The sequence below is a fragment of the Bufo bufo genome, chromosome 1, assembly GCF_905171765.1.
Source record: "Bufo bufo chromosome 1, aBufBuf1.1, whole genome shotgun sequence".
Classification (NCBI taxonomy): Eukaryota; Metazoa; Chordata; class Amphibia; order Anura; family Bufonidae; genus Bufo; species Bufo bufo.
In genome coordinates this window covers 192,273,909-192,291,425 of record NC_053389.1, presented here as the reverse complement: position 1 = coordinate 192,291,425, position 17,517 = coordinate 192,273,909, and the positions used below count along the sequence as shown (strand labels likewise).

The window sequence follows — 17,517 nt, the reverse complement described above, 5'->3', positions numbered from 1 at the left end:
AACAAGTTTTCTGTAAGGTTATTAACAAATGTCTTCTGTATGTATTTATATATATATTATTTATGATTTTTAAACTTTTTTTCATAATTTCACCTTCACATTTCAAGAAGGAAATTCTTAAGAACAATAAATAATCATATCATTAAAAAAGTATACCCTTGTATCCCTCTCCGCCCTAAAGAAACCTCCTTTGGCTTGTGTCTCCTTGCCGGAAGAGCCTTTTCTACTCCACAAAAGCATCTTCCTGGAGCACAGCTATTTGATTTAGTAGGGGGAGTCATACAAGTCTTTTATAGTCTATTATATATTTCTCAGCAAAGTGCAAAATGTTTTTCAGTTTTTTCTTTTTTTTTCTTTTTTGTCTTTCTTTTTTCTTATATTAAAAGCCAAACTTGATTTTTTTTAAATATATCTGCATATAATCTATAATTTTCATCATCCTCTTAAAAAATAGCAAAATTTGTTAACGTCTCTGTCTTATATTTGTTCTTTTGCCAGTGTTGATGTTAGTTTTTGTAGTTATTACTAGTTAAGGTTCCCCTTATGAGTTGATTGAGTCCATGCTATAAGATGGAAGGAATGGGAGACCGTGGGCGTCTCACTGCCGATGGTGACCCAAATGGGGTAGAGATAGGAGACAGTCTGAGCGTATTTCCACTCATGCCAGCTATGCTGTTAAGACTCCGGGATTTTTCATAACCTTGATATTCATGAGATAAATAAAAAAGAAAAAAAAAGATTATGAAGCACAACTCATTTTGCCCCAAAAACATGGACAGGGAAACTTTATATAATAAAAGCTAAAATTGTGTCTACCCAGAAATAAAACAAGCCCTATACATGTCCATTTTCATGTTAAGATCATGTTGATCCATTTTAATTATTTTTTTTAATATTGTGATATTTAGAACAGAAAATTTACAATTTTCCTTTTTTTTATATTGAATTTATGTACATGTTACTTACTGCTTGGCTGTTTGCATTCTTGCTTGCCATGGATTTGAATGCTTATTGATTATTTTGGCCTGGGAAACAACATCTTGAGCCGACCATGGTACCACAAGTACAAAGCTGTTCAAACTAGCACTCTCAAGATTGGCGTGGTTTTTGGTTGACATTTATATAAATAGTCAATTAATAATAATTATATCATTTTAAATATTTTTCTTACAATATTGTAGGGTACAATAAGGACTGAGAGTGTATTATTGTCAGTTTGTCCAGTTAGTATGGTAAACATACCATACATACTAATTTTTATCCGGAAATTTATAGTAAGCAATTCTATGGCCTAAGCATCCAATCTGATAAATGAGACAAGAGTCACAAGCTGCAGGGTACTCAAAATGGCAATTATTAAATCTCCAATCAACCAACATGACTTTTCACTCTTTCACTAAGAAAAGGGAAGGTGTCCAAGTTCAGAGAATTTGAGCCTCTGGACAAACTAAACATGTTGTGGGTAAGACATTTGCTTCTCTGTGGTCATCATTATTCGTGGTACACAAAGCAATACTTCTTAAGAGAAGAACATTTTTAATTGACCTAGACTAAGGTTCACTCCCAGTATCTTGATGATCTTAGGGACCTTAGCACTTGTATTGTGGGTAATTCATGGTACAGAAAGGAATACTTCTCAACAGAAGAACTTTTTAAATTGACCTGTTTCACTCCCAGTATCTTATCTCCAGGCAACCCTAAATTATCCTTTAAAGGCAGTCTCTTTTTTTCACTTCCCTTATTTGCTAGTCTATTACTTAGCAATTAGAGAATGGAATAAGCAGGTGATAACACCATTTTCCTGCAGGTCTAGATTAATTTGATTGTCACTTATCTATGTAATCGGGTAATCTGTAGAAATATTGTTGGATACATATTGGTGACATGTCAGCCTCACTTCTGTGCCCTGGACCACAGTGATGTAACTTCAGCAGATTCCACATGTACTGAGATGTTAGCTTCACTATTGGTGGTAGTGGCAGCAAAGGTTTAGAAGACATGAAAGGTGGATAATCAACTTTTTTTTTTATGTCTCCTTATGGAGTACACAAATAGTAGCTTTGTATTGTGTGGCCTAAAGCTGCTAAAAACACAATTTGATTCTCTCCTTTGGACACGTGAAGTAAGTTATTTTTCAGAAACTATTATTATATTCTAGAGATTTGTTTTTAATCTTGCTTTTACATTGTATTTGATCTAGTGCTAGTTTGGTACCACTGCAAGTGGTTTCTAATGAAAAATATTCTGACATTCATGCACATTCCATTATATTCCATAAAATTTGAGACATCGGTCTTAATATTGCAGTAAATAGAGATTATTATGGTCATTTTTTGGCATATGATGGGACATATATTTGGCTGTGATACTTCTGAGCAGACACTGTGTTGTGACAAACACAGCTCCAAGCACAAACATTTAAGGTAGCGACACAAGCAAGTTACAATATGACCATTTCCCATAAATAATATCATCTGGGTGACACCTTGAAAGCTGGTGCAGACCAATAAGAGCATGTTGCAGCCTATGGAAGCCAGTCAAATAAAGATCTGATTGGTTGCTATAGGCGACAACATATATTTCCGTTGCACAAGCTTTCAGAAATCCACCATAGGAATAAGAATTAATATACATTGTAAATCAGAAAAACTAAATTTTTTCTTTGTGGACCTTTGGTTGCTAAAATTGATATATTTTGGAGTAGTGGTTGCATTTTGTTGAAATTCATATTTTCGCATTGATAGATGTGATCTCTAACCAGTGGTTCTCCAGCTGTTGTGAGACCACAACTCCCAGCAGGTTCTGACAGCTGCAGGCTGTCACAGCATGCTGGGAGTTACAAATTTGCAACAGCTGGAAAGAAACAGTTTGGAGACCACTGCCCAACTATTTAGTTAAGTTGAGGTAATTGTATTTACCTAGATTGTTGAAAGGATAGGACATATAGTGCTGTCCATAATTATTCATACCCCTGGCAAATTTTGACTTAAAGTTACTTTTATTCAACCAGCAAGTAATTTTTTTTTATGAGAAATGACATAGGTGTCTCCCAAAAGATAATAAAACGATGTACAAGAGGCATTATTGTGGAAAAAAAACATTTCTCAGCTTTTATTTACATTTGAGCAAAAAATACAAGATGTTCCGCACTGTGGAAAATCTCAGTGGACGTGGTCGGAAGCCAAAAGTGACACCTGTGCTGGCCAGGAGGATAGTTAGAGAGGTGAAAAAGAATCCAAGGATCACCACCAAGGCCATCCTGGTGAATCTGGGCTCTGCTGGTGGCAATATCTCAAGGCAGACAATTCAACGGACACTGCACAATGCAGACCAAGGAGGACGCCACTTCTCCAGATAAGGCACACAAAAGCTTGCTTGGCCTTTGCAAAAGCTCACCTGGACAAAGAAGAAGACTTCTGGTCTTCTGTGTTATGGTCAGATGAAACAAAAATTTAATTGTTTGGTCACAATGATGTTTCCTTCATTTGGTGTAAAAAAGGAGAAGCCTTTAACCCAAAGAACACCATCCCCACTGTCAAACATGGTGGTGGGAACCTAATGCTTTGGGGGTGTTTTTCAGCCAATGGACCAGGGAACCTAATCACAATAAACGGCACCATAAAAAAAGAGCAATACATGAGGATTCTCAGCAACAACATCAGGCAGTCTGCAGAGAAACTTGGCCTTGGGCACCAGTGGACATTTCAGCATGACAATGGCCCAAAACACACAGTAAAAGTGGTGAAGAAATGGTTAGCAGACAACAACATTAACGTTTTGGAGTGGCCCAGCCAGAGTCCAGACTTTAATCCAATTGAGAATCTGTGGGGGGAGCTAAAGATCAGGGTGATGGCAAGAAGACCCTCCAACCTGAAAGATTTGAAGCTCATTGCTAAAGATGAATGGGCAAAAATACCTGTGGAGACATGCAAAAAGCTGGTCTGCAATTATAGGAAGCGTTTGATTGCTGTAATAGCCAATAAAGGCTTTTCTATTGATTATTGAGAAGGGTAGAAATAATTTTGGACTGGACACTTTTTGCTCAAATGTAAATAAAAGCTGAGGAATGTTTTTTTCCACAATAATGCCTCTTGTACATCGTCTTATTATCTTTTGGGAGACACCTATATCATTTCCCGTCAAAAAATTACTTGCTGGTTGAATAAAAGTAACTTTAAGTCAAAATTTGCCAGGGGTATGAATAATTATGGGTGGCACTGTATATGTAGCATACCACCTCTACTGGCCTTTTCCTACTAGAAAGTACTTTGGTAAAAGCTCATCTCTGAAGCATTATAGTGCACCCATTGAAATCAGTGGCTATCCACTGAGTAAACTGACCCCCGTGAACTGAAAAGTCCACCCCTTGATGTCGGTTTTATGGGACAGTCCCCTAGTAAATGGGTCAATTGTGAGGTATAGTACTGAGACAAAAAAGCTCTGTGCAACTTTCACATGAAAGATCCATTGATCCTCAAATTGTGCCAGGACCTACTGCTAGTCCCACCCTGTGCCTGTACATGACAACCCACATGAAACCTGAGAGCCACCGATGCAAACCAGACCCTTAAAAAGGTTGGATTAGAGGCTTGAATTTAAAATTCTGAACAATAATTCAAAGATTCCCCTCTTCTACACCCAAAAGAAGAGAGCACCCCCCTCTCTGCTTTCAATGGGTGCTGTGTAATGCTTCATGTCTCCTGTGGGAGCGCTGTGGCTTGCTTCCAATACTGTTTTGACAATAAAGGTCATAATTACTGTCTTTGCAAACCAGTCCCCCTGAATACAAACTGCTCACAATTATTCCTCGAAGGACATTCAAATGTTATTTTAGCTTTTAGATGGTATTCTCAATGAGTGTGTTTAAAGGGGTTGTATGTGATTACAACAACATGGCTACTTTCTTCCAGAAACAGCATCTCAGGTGATTGTTTCAGTGGTGCTGTTTCTGGAGAATGTTTTTCTAATTATATTTTTCCACTGAGAACTGTATTTTGATGAATATTGGTTTAGCTCACAAAAATAACTTCCTTCAAGGTAAGCAGAAGATAGCCAGACTGTCAGTGATACGTTTGCTTAGCGCTACCTCAATAGCCATTGTAAAGCATGGAGTATAAGCAGGCATGCAGCAAACTAGCCGAGACTTGCAGTTAACAAATCCATACACACAATCAAACAAGACATTGACCCAGCAGCAGGGGAATAATCGAGGTTGATGGATCTTGATCACTTTACTGTGGACACAAGCAACTTTCTCCTGCTAAGAGTTCCAGTGCTTTTTGCTTGTATCAAACCTCAGTGATCCAATACAATCTATGATTATGAAATTTTGATCCTATGGACTGTATATTCAGGACTGTCTTTTGCATTGTGTGTGTCCATAAGGAGCATATGTCTAAACAGTGCTCATCGTCAGTGGTTGCATCAGATTCTGCTATTTGCTGGTTACGACCCATGATAAGTATTAGTTTTCAGCACAGAAAGAAAGCACAATTCTCACAGTAATGACATCTCCGCCAACCTTACCCACTACACTTATACACTATTAACAGTGGTCACCATGTGGCTTTAAGCATGAATTGATTACAACATTTGTACTGTAGTGATTAGACCTGACTTGCCTCAAATTTCAGCACTGAATAAATCAGCTTCAAGGTTTTACCAGAACTAAGAGGGAACAAAATAAAACACACACATACACACATAAAAAAAAAAAAGAAAAAAGAACTCAATATCAAAATTGAAAATAAAAAATTGGGTCAGGAAACAAAATATATTATGGTTATCTCTGAAATTTGTCACTTTGTTAAATTTAGGTCACTTTTTTCTAAAATGAGGTGTTAAAGGACTTGAACAAGAAAAAGAAAAAAGGCTGCTTCTTCCATAAACAGCTCCACGAATTTCAATGGACTGTGTCTGGGATTGAAGTGAATGGAGCTCAGCTACAGTAACACACTGCAGCCATGTTTTTCTAATCCTGTACCATCCCTTTAAGAGCAAATATTTCTATATAGTGAATGCAGCCATTTTGTGGGCCTTACCAATATTCAAAGGGAAGCAAGTTCCTTCAAATCATTAATGTCATTCAGGAGATCTTGTGAATTCTTGCTGCCTGATTCCTGAAGTTTGTAACACTCATTGGGCCTACACGGACCGGTGTCATGATCTGGAGTATGCATTATCCAGGGGAGGGCGTATTTCTATATACAGGGAATTAGATGAATTATGGCACCACTCTGTGCGAGTGCTAAAGGTGGTATGCTCTGGAGGGAACATACAGAGATACACTGGATCTCAGCATCCATTGTGAATATAGTTTTGGGCATGAGGCTGAACCATCTCTGGGCAAAAACTGGAAATTCAGCATTAGGCTTCATTCACACGTCAGTGATTCACCGACGTGTGCCATCTGTGTTCTCCACAGACAGCACACGTACCTATTCATTTTAATGTGTGTATTCACACATCAGTGTTTTAGCACAGTCCGTGGTTTAAGCATGGAGGCATACCCTGTTTTGCCTGTGTTTCCATCACGTCCATTATGGCGTATGGGTCCAGTAAAACACGGATGCAATACAGATACCATCCGCGTTTCATCCGTGTTTTACGTACCATTAAGAGGAGAATTTAATTTTCTGTGGTGCAGTGTCAGTGGAACAAGGATGACACACGGAAAGAAAAAACAGACACACAGACCAAACATGGATTCTTCACAGAAATCTTCACGGATGAATCACTGACCATCTTATCACGTGTGAATGAGGATGTGGAACATACCGTGTCATAAGAACGTGGTAAGGAGTTTCTCTATTATCCCAAAGTCTAACCCTCAATCAATTAAATAGTTGTAGTAATATTTTAGGGCTTTCCTAAAATGATGTCAATAAACTCAACAGCTTTATGATCTTTGATTACACATATGTCCTGTTACCCTGGAAGCACATTTTAATATCCGAAATAAACATTTTGCAATAAAATGGGTAAGGCTACTTTCACACTAGCGTTTCTATTTTCCGGTATTGAGATTCGTCATAGGGTCTCAATACCGGAAAAAAACACTTCCGTTTTGTCCCCACGAAACACTGAACAGAACGGAATGCTCCAAAATGTATTCCATTCTCATACCGGAGAGCAAACCGCATCATGCTGCGGTTTGCATTCCGTCCTGGGATGCTGAGCAAGACACAATCTGACACAAAACGGATCCGTCCCCCATTGACTTTCAATGGAGTTCATGACTGATCCATCTTGTGTATGTTAACGATAATACAACCGGATCCGTTCATAACGAATGCAGATGGTTGTCAGTAACAGAAGCGTTTTTTCTGAACCCTGCCGGATCCAGCAAAAAAGCTAGTGTGAAAGTAGCCTTATAGTATCACTAAAATGACCTGATCTTCCAAGGAATTTAGGCAAAACACTTGTAGGCCTCAATTATTCATTCAACTAAAACTTGTATGAACTTGGCTTGACTACCAGCTTGGTCTTCAACACTCTTGTGCACATTATCGACATTGGTCTAGATTGATCTAAATGCAAGGATGCAAATATTCAGGGACTGTATGGAGTACATGTAAGTAAATCCTTCAAATGTGGGTGGTGAGAATGAAGTCAAATTTTGACAGTCATTTATTTTGTTGGGTACATTCTTTATATATTTTATTTTCTGTGTTTTTGTACTTCTCTGAGCTTATTATTATTATTAGATTTATTAGAATATTTTATTATAATAATGACCCTTGGGTTTCCTGACACTTTTATATTGATGACCTATCTTTAGAATAGGCTATCAATATCAAATTGGCGGGGGTGCGAATGCCAGCACCCCTTCTGATAAACAGTAGCTCCTGCGCTGGAAATAGGCATCTAAACTTCACAGCTCAGTCCAGAGTATACTGACCAGAGCTGGGTACTGCAGCACTGCTCGTGTTCATAGTGAATAAAGCCTTGTAGTTCAGGAGCTACCACAGCAGCTGATCGTTGGAGGTGCCAGCCTCGCAAACTGAAAAAGATGGTCCTTAGGGTAGACTATTAATATAAAAGTCTTTAAAATTCCCTTTTAGGGACTTGTATGGCAGTAGAAAAAACATGGCTGCTTTTTTTCAGAAACAGGGCCACTGTTGTCTATGGGCTATTTTTGGTTTTTGGTTTTGGCCACATTTTGGCCACATTTACTTGAATAGGGTTAATCTGCCATTCCAGACGCAGTCCATAAACAAGAGTGTCTCCATTTCTGGAAGAAATTAGCTAAGCTTTTCTAGACCCCTACAATGCTCACGATACCTCTCCTTCATTCACTGTAAATATTCTAAAATTTTCTTTTCATATTTTTATATAATAGATTTATGAATTGGGTTTTCATGAACTATAAATGGTATGAATCAGATTTTCCTGTTGTCACAAATCTAAAACCTTGCTTTACAATTTTTATCAAACAACCACAGGCATCATATTTTATATGATATTATACCAGCAGCTGGCTGATTGTACTTGTATAGTCAGGTCTGAAGTACTGCTGTGTAAGTTTCTAAGTAAATCTAATTTATATATTTAGTTCATTTAGTTATATTTAATAATTGGCAAATGAGTAAAAGCTCTAAACATTTGGTATGACTGTACTGGTATTTAAAGAGTTGAAGTTTTCCATGAAATGCTGATGAAGTTAAGCAAATGGAGAAGAATTCAAACTGATGGACAATTAGAACATATTATACTAGTATAATATATCCCCCTCCCCATAAAAAATATTAAGGGGTTGAAATCCAACATTATTGATCAAATCTTGGTCATAGCAAGGATGATTGAATGTGACTGGCCACCTTGTAACACAATGTGGCTTTGAGGTCTAGCATGCTGTACTACTTTATTTCTTAAATAAAAATTCTTTATTTTCAGCTACACCTTCATTTTATTATTAGGGCTCATGCACACGAAGCTTTTCTTTGTCCGTATCTGATCCGCATTTTTTGCCAGTTGGATGCAGACCCATTCACTGTTTGTCTGTTCCATTGCAACCGCAAAAATATAGAACATACTACGGACAATTAATATAGAATAAATATATAGAACGTATTACGGACAAGGATAGGACTGTTCTATTATGGGCGGAACGCACAAGGCCAGTGGATCTGCAAATTGTGGACCGCAAAACTAGCTGCGGTCGTGTACATGAGCCTTACAGAGATGCAAATACCGCATAGACACAGAGTTAAAGGGAATTTTTCACAATACAAACTTATCTCCTATCCTGTGGATTTGATCGACTGTTGGGACCTCTAACAATCTCAAGAATGGGGGTCACATTCCCCCGAATGAACGGATTGGCAGGTTATGCATGCATGCTGCCACTGCATTCACTCTGCATGGAACTGCCAAAGACTACACGCTCAACCTCATATTTAGAGAAACAGGACCCCCTTTCTTGTGACTGGTGGGATTCCCAGCAATCAGACCCTCACCAATCAGATACTTATTCTCAATCCTGCGTTTTTTATTGTGAGAAATGTATGATAAATGTATGGCTGCCTGCAACTTCCATTGTGGGGAGCTTATGAGCTGACTGTATATAGTTTTTTTATCTAGTTCAGTGTATAAATTGTGTGCAGTCATTTCCTAAGCTCCCTCTACTGGTGGTTATAGGTAAAAATGTTATATACCGGTATGTTATAAAACTAAATGTCTATGGGGCAATTTAGGGTTATGCTGAAAACTGATCCCTGAATATTAAAAATGGGTGTTAAGAAATTTAGCTTAGAACTTTATAGCTACTTGTATTTGTAAAAAAAAAAAATGGAGTTCACTTCATGTAAGTCATAGACATTGGTATCAATTTCTCATTAATATGCATGTTTGACTAATCTTGGAAATTTAGGTGTATTGAATCATGATCTTTCTGCCCACCAAGAGAGGATACCTGAAAAACCCCATATAATTCAGAGCAGCATCTAAAACAATGGCATCAATCCAACAGGAATCTATTGTGTATAGGTGGTTGTAAGGATGTGAATTTTTCAGATTTGACCAGAAATTTGACCAAATCTGACCAACACCCTCCATTCTGCTGTCAAAATAAAAGACTGGATCAAACCTTATATTCTTTTTAAGTCTCATAATCTGGCAAAAGAAGGAATTCTTCTTACTGTACCTTGATGACAACATAACTAACATATTAGGTCCACTGATTAAACATATACACTGTGTTAATCACCTGATTTAAAGGGGTTGTTTCCATTGCATTAAACATCGCTCATTTCCAGGGGTTATGGCCACCGCTGCAATGCAGATATGAGGTGGCTGGGGTGGGAGCTCCTGTGCATGCGTGCATATGTGCGTGCCCATGATCCTGGCCACCAGAGATGCCAGCGCTTTTACCTATAGTGTGCACGCACGGCCAACGCTGCTGGATTGCAGGATGGTCATGACCACTGGAAATGAGCGGCGTATAATGTGATAGAAAAATGAATCCAGCCAGCAAAAGAGGCAATATGGACAATCACAATACATTAGTAAGTGCCTTGTATTAACTTTCTCTACATGATAATTGCCATTTGCTGAAGCGAGACAACCCCTTTAAGTGCTGATCTCCAGCAGATGCCAGGTACAGCTTGTAGAAGATATCAAATGAGCTTTGTTCAGATATTATCGAATGGTGACTTGGCCATTGTGTGATGGTAACTTGAATCATGAAGACAGATGGTGCAGCACTGCATCTGCTTCCTTCTACCACTTGCCAATAGTGAGGGTTATTGAGGAATGATCTGAACATGTCAGATTGCTTCCAAAGGCTTGGTTGCTGCTTTGCTTCCAAGACAGCTCAATATGCATTTTGATGCATAGCCTTTGGATATCAGATCATTTTATAACTTGAATTTAGTATATGAAATGTGAGTAAAATGAAGTAGGATCCATACTTGGCTGGTGGCATATTGTACATATGGTATCTTTAGAAAGCTTAGGCAATTCTAGCCAAGACAAAAATCACTATAAATATGGATCTGGAGCTTATGAGTAGGATTACTTGGTGCATTGCAGAAACCAAAATGAGCAAGGATTGTAGTTAATGAGGGTGAGAAAAGGGACTCCCCTTTCATGCTACTCACCCCTAAGGCATCATGCATCCTACTGCTTGATCCATGTGGCTGCATTGGCATTGAGGTCATGCAGGAGATCAACGTCTTGTTTGTACCAGTCGTCGTGCTGAGGTGATGGAGTGCAGGCGTTGACAGCTGAAGAGCGAAGGGCGCAGGCAATGACAATGAAACATGGATGGTAATGAGAATAAACAAACAAAAAAAAGATATGTTTAAATGTAGATGGTTTTATAGAGATGTACTGCCCCCATACTCCCAGCAGGTGTGTCAGACCTTACATTCTGTACACTACAGGAGATCACACCTTTTTATAAAAAAAACATTATGTAAAGACATTACAGAAAGACTAGAGCATCTGTCTTAGATTTAGCTAATTAAAAACTACCTAAAAACAGGATGGTACATGAGTTGCAGAAAGTCCTACAGCTGAATTACCTCAGTCTTAACTTTTGGACTATACAAAACTAGAACTTGTTGGACCTTTAAATGTGCTATGACCAAATAGTGAAGGATGACTAAGACTCTAATGTTCCTCTAACCACATACTTGTTCTTGCATGTTTGGGACATTTGATTGATGGCCGATCCTTAGGATAGACCATCAATATACGATCATTGGTGATCCCATCCCTGGGATCCCCATACCGACGAACAAAACAAAGGGACAGTGGTACTGTAGCTGGAGAATAGTGATGAGCGGCAGGGGTCATATTCGAATTCGTGATATTTCGTGAATATTTTGTAGAATATTCGTTGAATATTCGCGAATTCGAATATTCGTTGTATTCTACATTCTTTTTTTTTACTCGAAAATCGGCTAGGTAATGATCGCGTAATATGCAAATATTACGTGATCAATACAGGATGGGTCAAAACCGAATATATAGCACTATAGAATATAGTGCTATATATTTGTTTTTAGAATATTCGTCATTTTTTCCATCTGAACACATGATTCCTCCCTGCTTCTTGCTTGTGGGCCAATGAGTCATTGGCCCACAAGCAACTTAAGCAGGGAGGAATCATGACTTCAGATGGAAAAAAATGCTGAATATTCTAAAAAACAAATATATAGCACTATATTCAATATAGTGGCTATATATTCGTATTTTAGAATATTCGTAATTTTTTTTCCATCTGAACTGAACACTATTCACTTCAGATGGAAAAAAATGACGAATATTCTAAAATACGAATATACGGTATAGCACTATATTGAATATAGTGCTATATTAGTTTTTTTGAATATTCAGCATTTTTTTCCATCTGAAGTCATGATTCCTCCCTGCTTGTGTTCAGATGAAAAAAAATGACGAATATTCGATATAACGAATATATAGCACTATATTCTAAATATTCGCAAAATCGCAAAGTGGCGATATTCGAGATAAAAATTCGCTTTTCGAATATTCGTGCTCAACACTACTGGAGAACCTTCAGTGCAATACCCAGTCCATTGACATCTATAAGCGTGTGGTGCTACTTGGTGATGCAGATCAGACACATGCTGTTCTGTTTGCTTGAATGGACTTAGCTGTAGTACTAGACAAAGCCACACTCAAATGGAGGTTGCTGTGTCAAGTACTCTAATAAAGTTGCCATACTTCTCCAATCTGGAGCCCCTTAGTTCTGTTAATTGTCGGGGTTCTTGGGGGTTGATTCCTCACTGATCATACAATGGTCTTTTTTTATATACTCGAAAACCCTTTATTACTCCTTTGCTGTGAAGGACAGGCTAAACCTATTAATGTAATGCTTAGAATTTAGAATATTAACGTGTTAACAAATGACCACACATAAACGGAAGTGTTACTGTAAGCTGTGTTAGAATAGTCCTCAGTGATTCCAATAAATATTAGCATTTCCAGTGAGAAGACCCTTATTCTAAGTAGTAGAATTATCCCATGTTTCAGGAGACAATCAATCAAATAATTCTTCAGAACATATTTTCTTAGACAGAATTAAAGTGGTTATTCCACGAAAAACATATTTTAATCTATCCACAGAATAGTTACTTAATGTCTGATTGCTGGGTGCCCTACTAACCTCTAAAACGGGGATACCTAGTTCCCCATTCCTGCTCACTGCACGATGGGGACTTGGAGTGGTGGGCACACATGTACCCTGACGCTCCATTCAATGTCTGTTGGGCTGGTGGAGAGTACTCCTTGTTCAATGACACAATACATAAAGCAAGCAATGCTTTCCACACTTTTTCATAAATGACCTGTCTGATACAGAAAAGTCTAGTTTAACAGTAATACTTTATCTTATACTGCTGAAGTGCCAAACAATAGCTACAGTATGCAAACGGACACAAAGGTAGCTCTTTTAGCTGACAATGCATAGAATACAAGTTTCCAAAAACAGCATCTGTACTGTGCAAATGGTATGTACTTGGAGCTGATATGTATTTGATTTCCTTAAGGTTAGGGGATAACTAGCTGATCACTGGAGGTTCCACCAATGGGACACCCAGTGATCCCGAGAATTGGGGTCTCGTTACCCCTTCCCTAATGGAGCGACATGTCAAGCATGTGCACTACCACTCCATACATTCTCTGTAAGAGCACCATAGATAGCCAAGTACTGTACTTGGCTATCTCCAGTGCTCCCATAGAGAATGAATGGAGCAGTAGTGTACACATCATCAGAACAGGGGATCCCTATTCTCGGGATCAGTGAGTGTCCCAGCAGTTGGACCCCCAGCAATCAGCTACTTACCTCCTATCCTGTGGCTAGGGGATAACTTCTAAACTTTGCACAACCCCTTTAATGTAATAAAGTGCCTCTAACCTTGAGTGTCCCTTTAATTCATCCTTTGCTTCCCGTTCACTGTTAAATCTAAATGAAGGACTGATTTTCCTACATTTAAAGTCTCTGAGCAAAATTGTTAATCTGTTTTATAGTCAGGAAAGCAATTGCTCATTATGCTTGGTAGACATATGTTATAAGCTGTCTGCCATGTGCTGAAGAAGGTCCATTGGGTGTAGGGTTCATTACCTGAATGGTCATTTAATAATGCATGCAGTAGGTCAGTTCTATAATATGTGACTGCTGCTGGGCTAGATTTACCTATGGGAACATTAAGTCTATACCTATAGGCGTTAGGGTAGAAAGGGGGTGCTGCCATATTGCACTTTAACTGTGAAAGCTCTTGCCATTGAATTTTATAGCTCAGTTTTTCCGATGCATGAATAGAAAACTATGCATGATCAGCCTTAACATCTACCTGGGGATCCTTTCCTTCTTTTGAAATATTAAGTCTAATATGAGCCAAACCTTCTTTGTTCCAACTACTCCTTCCCTAGTTCCCCTAAGTCTTAGACCACTCCTTCCCTAGTTCAACTACATGTTACATCCTTCTTTTCTTGCCACCTATACCAGACATATGATATATATATATATATATATAAAAAGTCAGGTCCATAAATATTGGGACATCGACACAATTCTAACATTTTTGGCTCTATACACCACCACAATGGAGTTGAAATGAAACAAACAAGATGTGCTTTAACTGCAGACTGCCAGCTTTAATGTGAGGGTATTTACATCCAAATCAGGTGACCAGAGTAGGAATTACAACAGTTTGCATATGCGCCTCCCACTTGTTAATGGACCAAAAGTAATGGGACAATCGGATTCTCAGCTGTTCCATGGCCAGGTGTGTGTTATTCCCTTATTATCCCAATTACAATGAGCAGATAAAAGGTCCACAGTTCATTTCAAGTGTGCTATTTGCATTTGGAATCTGTTGCTGTCAACTCTCAAGATGAGATCCAAAGAGCTGTCACTATCAGTGAAGCAAGCCATCATTAGGCTGAAAAAACAAAACAAACCCATCAGAGAGATAGCAATAACATTAGGCTTGGCCAAAACAACTGTTTGGAACATTCTTAAAAAGAAGGAACGCACAGGTGAGCTCAGCAACACCAAAAGACGCGGAAGACCAACTGTGGTGGATGACCGAAGAATTCTTTCTCTGGTGAAGAAAACACCCTTCACAACAGTTGGCCAGATCAAGAACACTCTCCAGGAGGTAGGTGTATGTGTATCAAAGTCAACAATCAAGAGAAGACTTCACCAGAGTCAATACAGAGGGTTCACCACAAGATGTAAACTATTGGTGAGCCTCAAAAACAGGAAGGTCAAATTAGAGTTTGCCAAACGACATCTAAAAAAGCCTTCACAGTTCTGGAACAACATCCTATGGACAGATGAGATCAAGATCAACTTGTACCAGAGTGATGAGAAGAGTATGGAGAAGGAAAGGAACTGCTCATGATCCTAAGCATACTACCTCATCAGTGAAACATGGTGGTGGTGGTAGTGTCATGGCATGGGCATGTATGGCTGCCAATGGAACTGGTTCTCTTGTATATATTGATGATGTGACTGCTGACAAAAGCAGCAGGATGAATTCTGAAGTGTTTCGGGCAATATTATCTGCTCATATTCAGCCAAATGCTTCAGAACTCATTGGACGGCACTTCACAGTGCAGATGGACAATAAACCAAAGCATACTGCAAAAGCAACCAAATAGTTTTTTAAGGGAAAGAAGTGGAATGTTATGCAATGGCCAAGTCAATCACCTGACCTGAATCCAAATGAGCATGCATTTCACATGCTGAAGACAAAACTGAAGGGAAAATGCCCCAAAAACAAGCAGGAACTGAAGACAGTTGCAGTAGAGGCCTGGCAGAGCATCACCAGAGATGAAACCCAGCGTCTGGTGATGTCTATGCGTTCCAGACTTCAGGCTGTAACTGACGGCAAAGGATTTGCAACCAAGTATTAAAAAGTGAAAGTTGTGGCTGCTTAACAAGTGGGAGGCACATATGCAAACTGTTGTAATTCCTACACCGTTCACCTGATTTGGATGTAAATACCCTCAAATTAAAGCCACCAGTCTGCAGTTAAAGCAATTTGTTTCATTTCAAATCCATTGTGGTGGTGTATAGAGCCAAAAATGTTAGAATTGTGTCGATGTCCCAATATTTATGGACCTGACTGTATAAATATATATATAAAAAAACTTAGTTATTCATTATCACATCACATCTCTCAGTTATGTGTGTCAGGCCCTCCCTTCAAGTGATTGTTCTATGTGCCAGAGCGCTACTTTCTCAACTTTCCTGTATGCCAAGCCACTCTCTCCCTTATTTTTTACTGCATACCAGGCCACTCCTTTCTCAGATTTCCTGTGTGCCAGGCCACTCCTTCTCATATTTTCCTGTATGCCAGCCCACTCTATCTCTAGTTTCCCTGTGTGCCAGGTCACTCCTTCCCCATTTTTCCTATGGGCCAGGCAACTCCTTCCCCAGTTTTTCAGTGTGCCAGGCCACTCCTTCCCCAGCTTTCCTTTGTGCCAAGCCACTCCTTCCCCAGTTTTTCTGTGTGTCAGGCCACTCTTTCCCCAGTTTTCCTGTTTTCCAGGCAACTTTTTCCCCAGTTTTTAAGTGTGCAAGGCAACTCCTTCCCCAGTTTCCTGTGTGTTAGGTAGCTTCTTCCCCAGTTTTCCTGTGGGCCAGGCACCTCCTTCTCCAGTTTTCATGTGTGCCAGGCAACTCCTTCTCCAGTTTTCCTATGTGCCAGGCAACTCCTTCCCTAGTTTTCCTGTGTGCCAGGCAAAATGTTCCCCATTTTTCCAGTGTGCCAGGCCACTATTCCCCCAGTTTTCCTGTGTGCCACGCAATTCCTTGCCCAGTTTTCCTATGTGCCAGGCTAGTCCTTCTCCTATTTTCCTTTGTGCCAGGAAACTCCTATCCCAGTTTTACTGCATGCCAGGCCACTCCTTCCGCAGTCTTTTTCAAGCCTTTGTGACACTGGTTGCTATACATGAAATTAGATTTTTTTAATCCATTTTGGACTTTTGACTTCACTTACAGAGATTTCTAAGACAATAAATAATGTGGATGGAATAATTTTTAACTGAAGTTAATTTGTGAAAATGAAAAGAAAGTAGAGCTTGGCCCACACAACCAGTCTGGATAATTTCTTGGCTATTTGTATTCTCTTATGATCAGTTTGAAAAAATTAATCAGTCACCATCTATTCAACTGATAGAAAGTGATTAATGGTACAATGAAACTAACCAGTAGAGCAATATTTAAAACTTGTGACAACACAAATGATCTCAGTTTGGTTCAGCACTGGTCCAGGATGAAAATGGTCTTTGTCTATTAGCTTCTACTATGGTAGGAACTCAACATACAGGGCTCTCACCTACATGAGCACACAGTCATATGGACACATATTCACTCCTTGCCACACAGTATCAACAATTGCATACCATACTTTATGTTCATGTATGCACTGGTCTCTTGCACGACAGCTTAACCCACCATGCCTGTAACAGCATGACAAGGATATGGGTATGCTGACTAATGTAGCTGCAGTAGTGCTTTTATAAGATTTTGGTACA

At 39.0% G+C, this 17,517-nt stretch overlaps 1 protein-coding gene across 3 annotated transcripts in view; it reads right to left on the bottom strand.

The window, feature by feature from the left end:
• Positions 1-358: 358 nt before the first annotated feature.
• LOC121002371 (potassium voltage-gated channel subfamily C member 1-like) overlaps positions 359-17,517 on the bottom strand; it is a 156,126-nt gene continuing 138,967 nt past the window's right edge. The window contains exons 4-5 of one of the 3 annotated variants that reach the window (XM_040433839.1): positions 8,471-8,476; positions 564-700 (exon numbers count right to left, since the gene is read on the bottom strand). In XM_040433839.1, coding sequence (XP_040289773.1) covers positions 564-700; positions 8,471-8,476 — 143 coding nt within the window. Of the gene's footprint in view, positions 701-8,470; positions 8,477-17,517 lie in introns of all 3 variants that reach the window. The other 2 variants (XM_040433834.1, XM_040433843.1) reach the window with 2 other exon arrangements.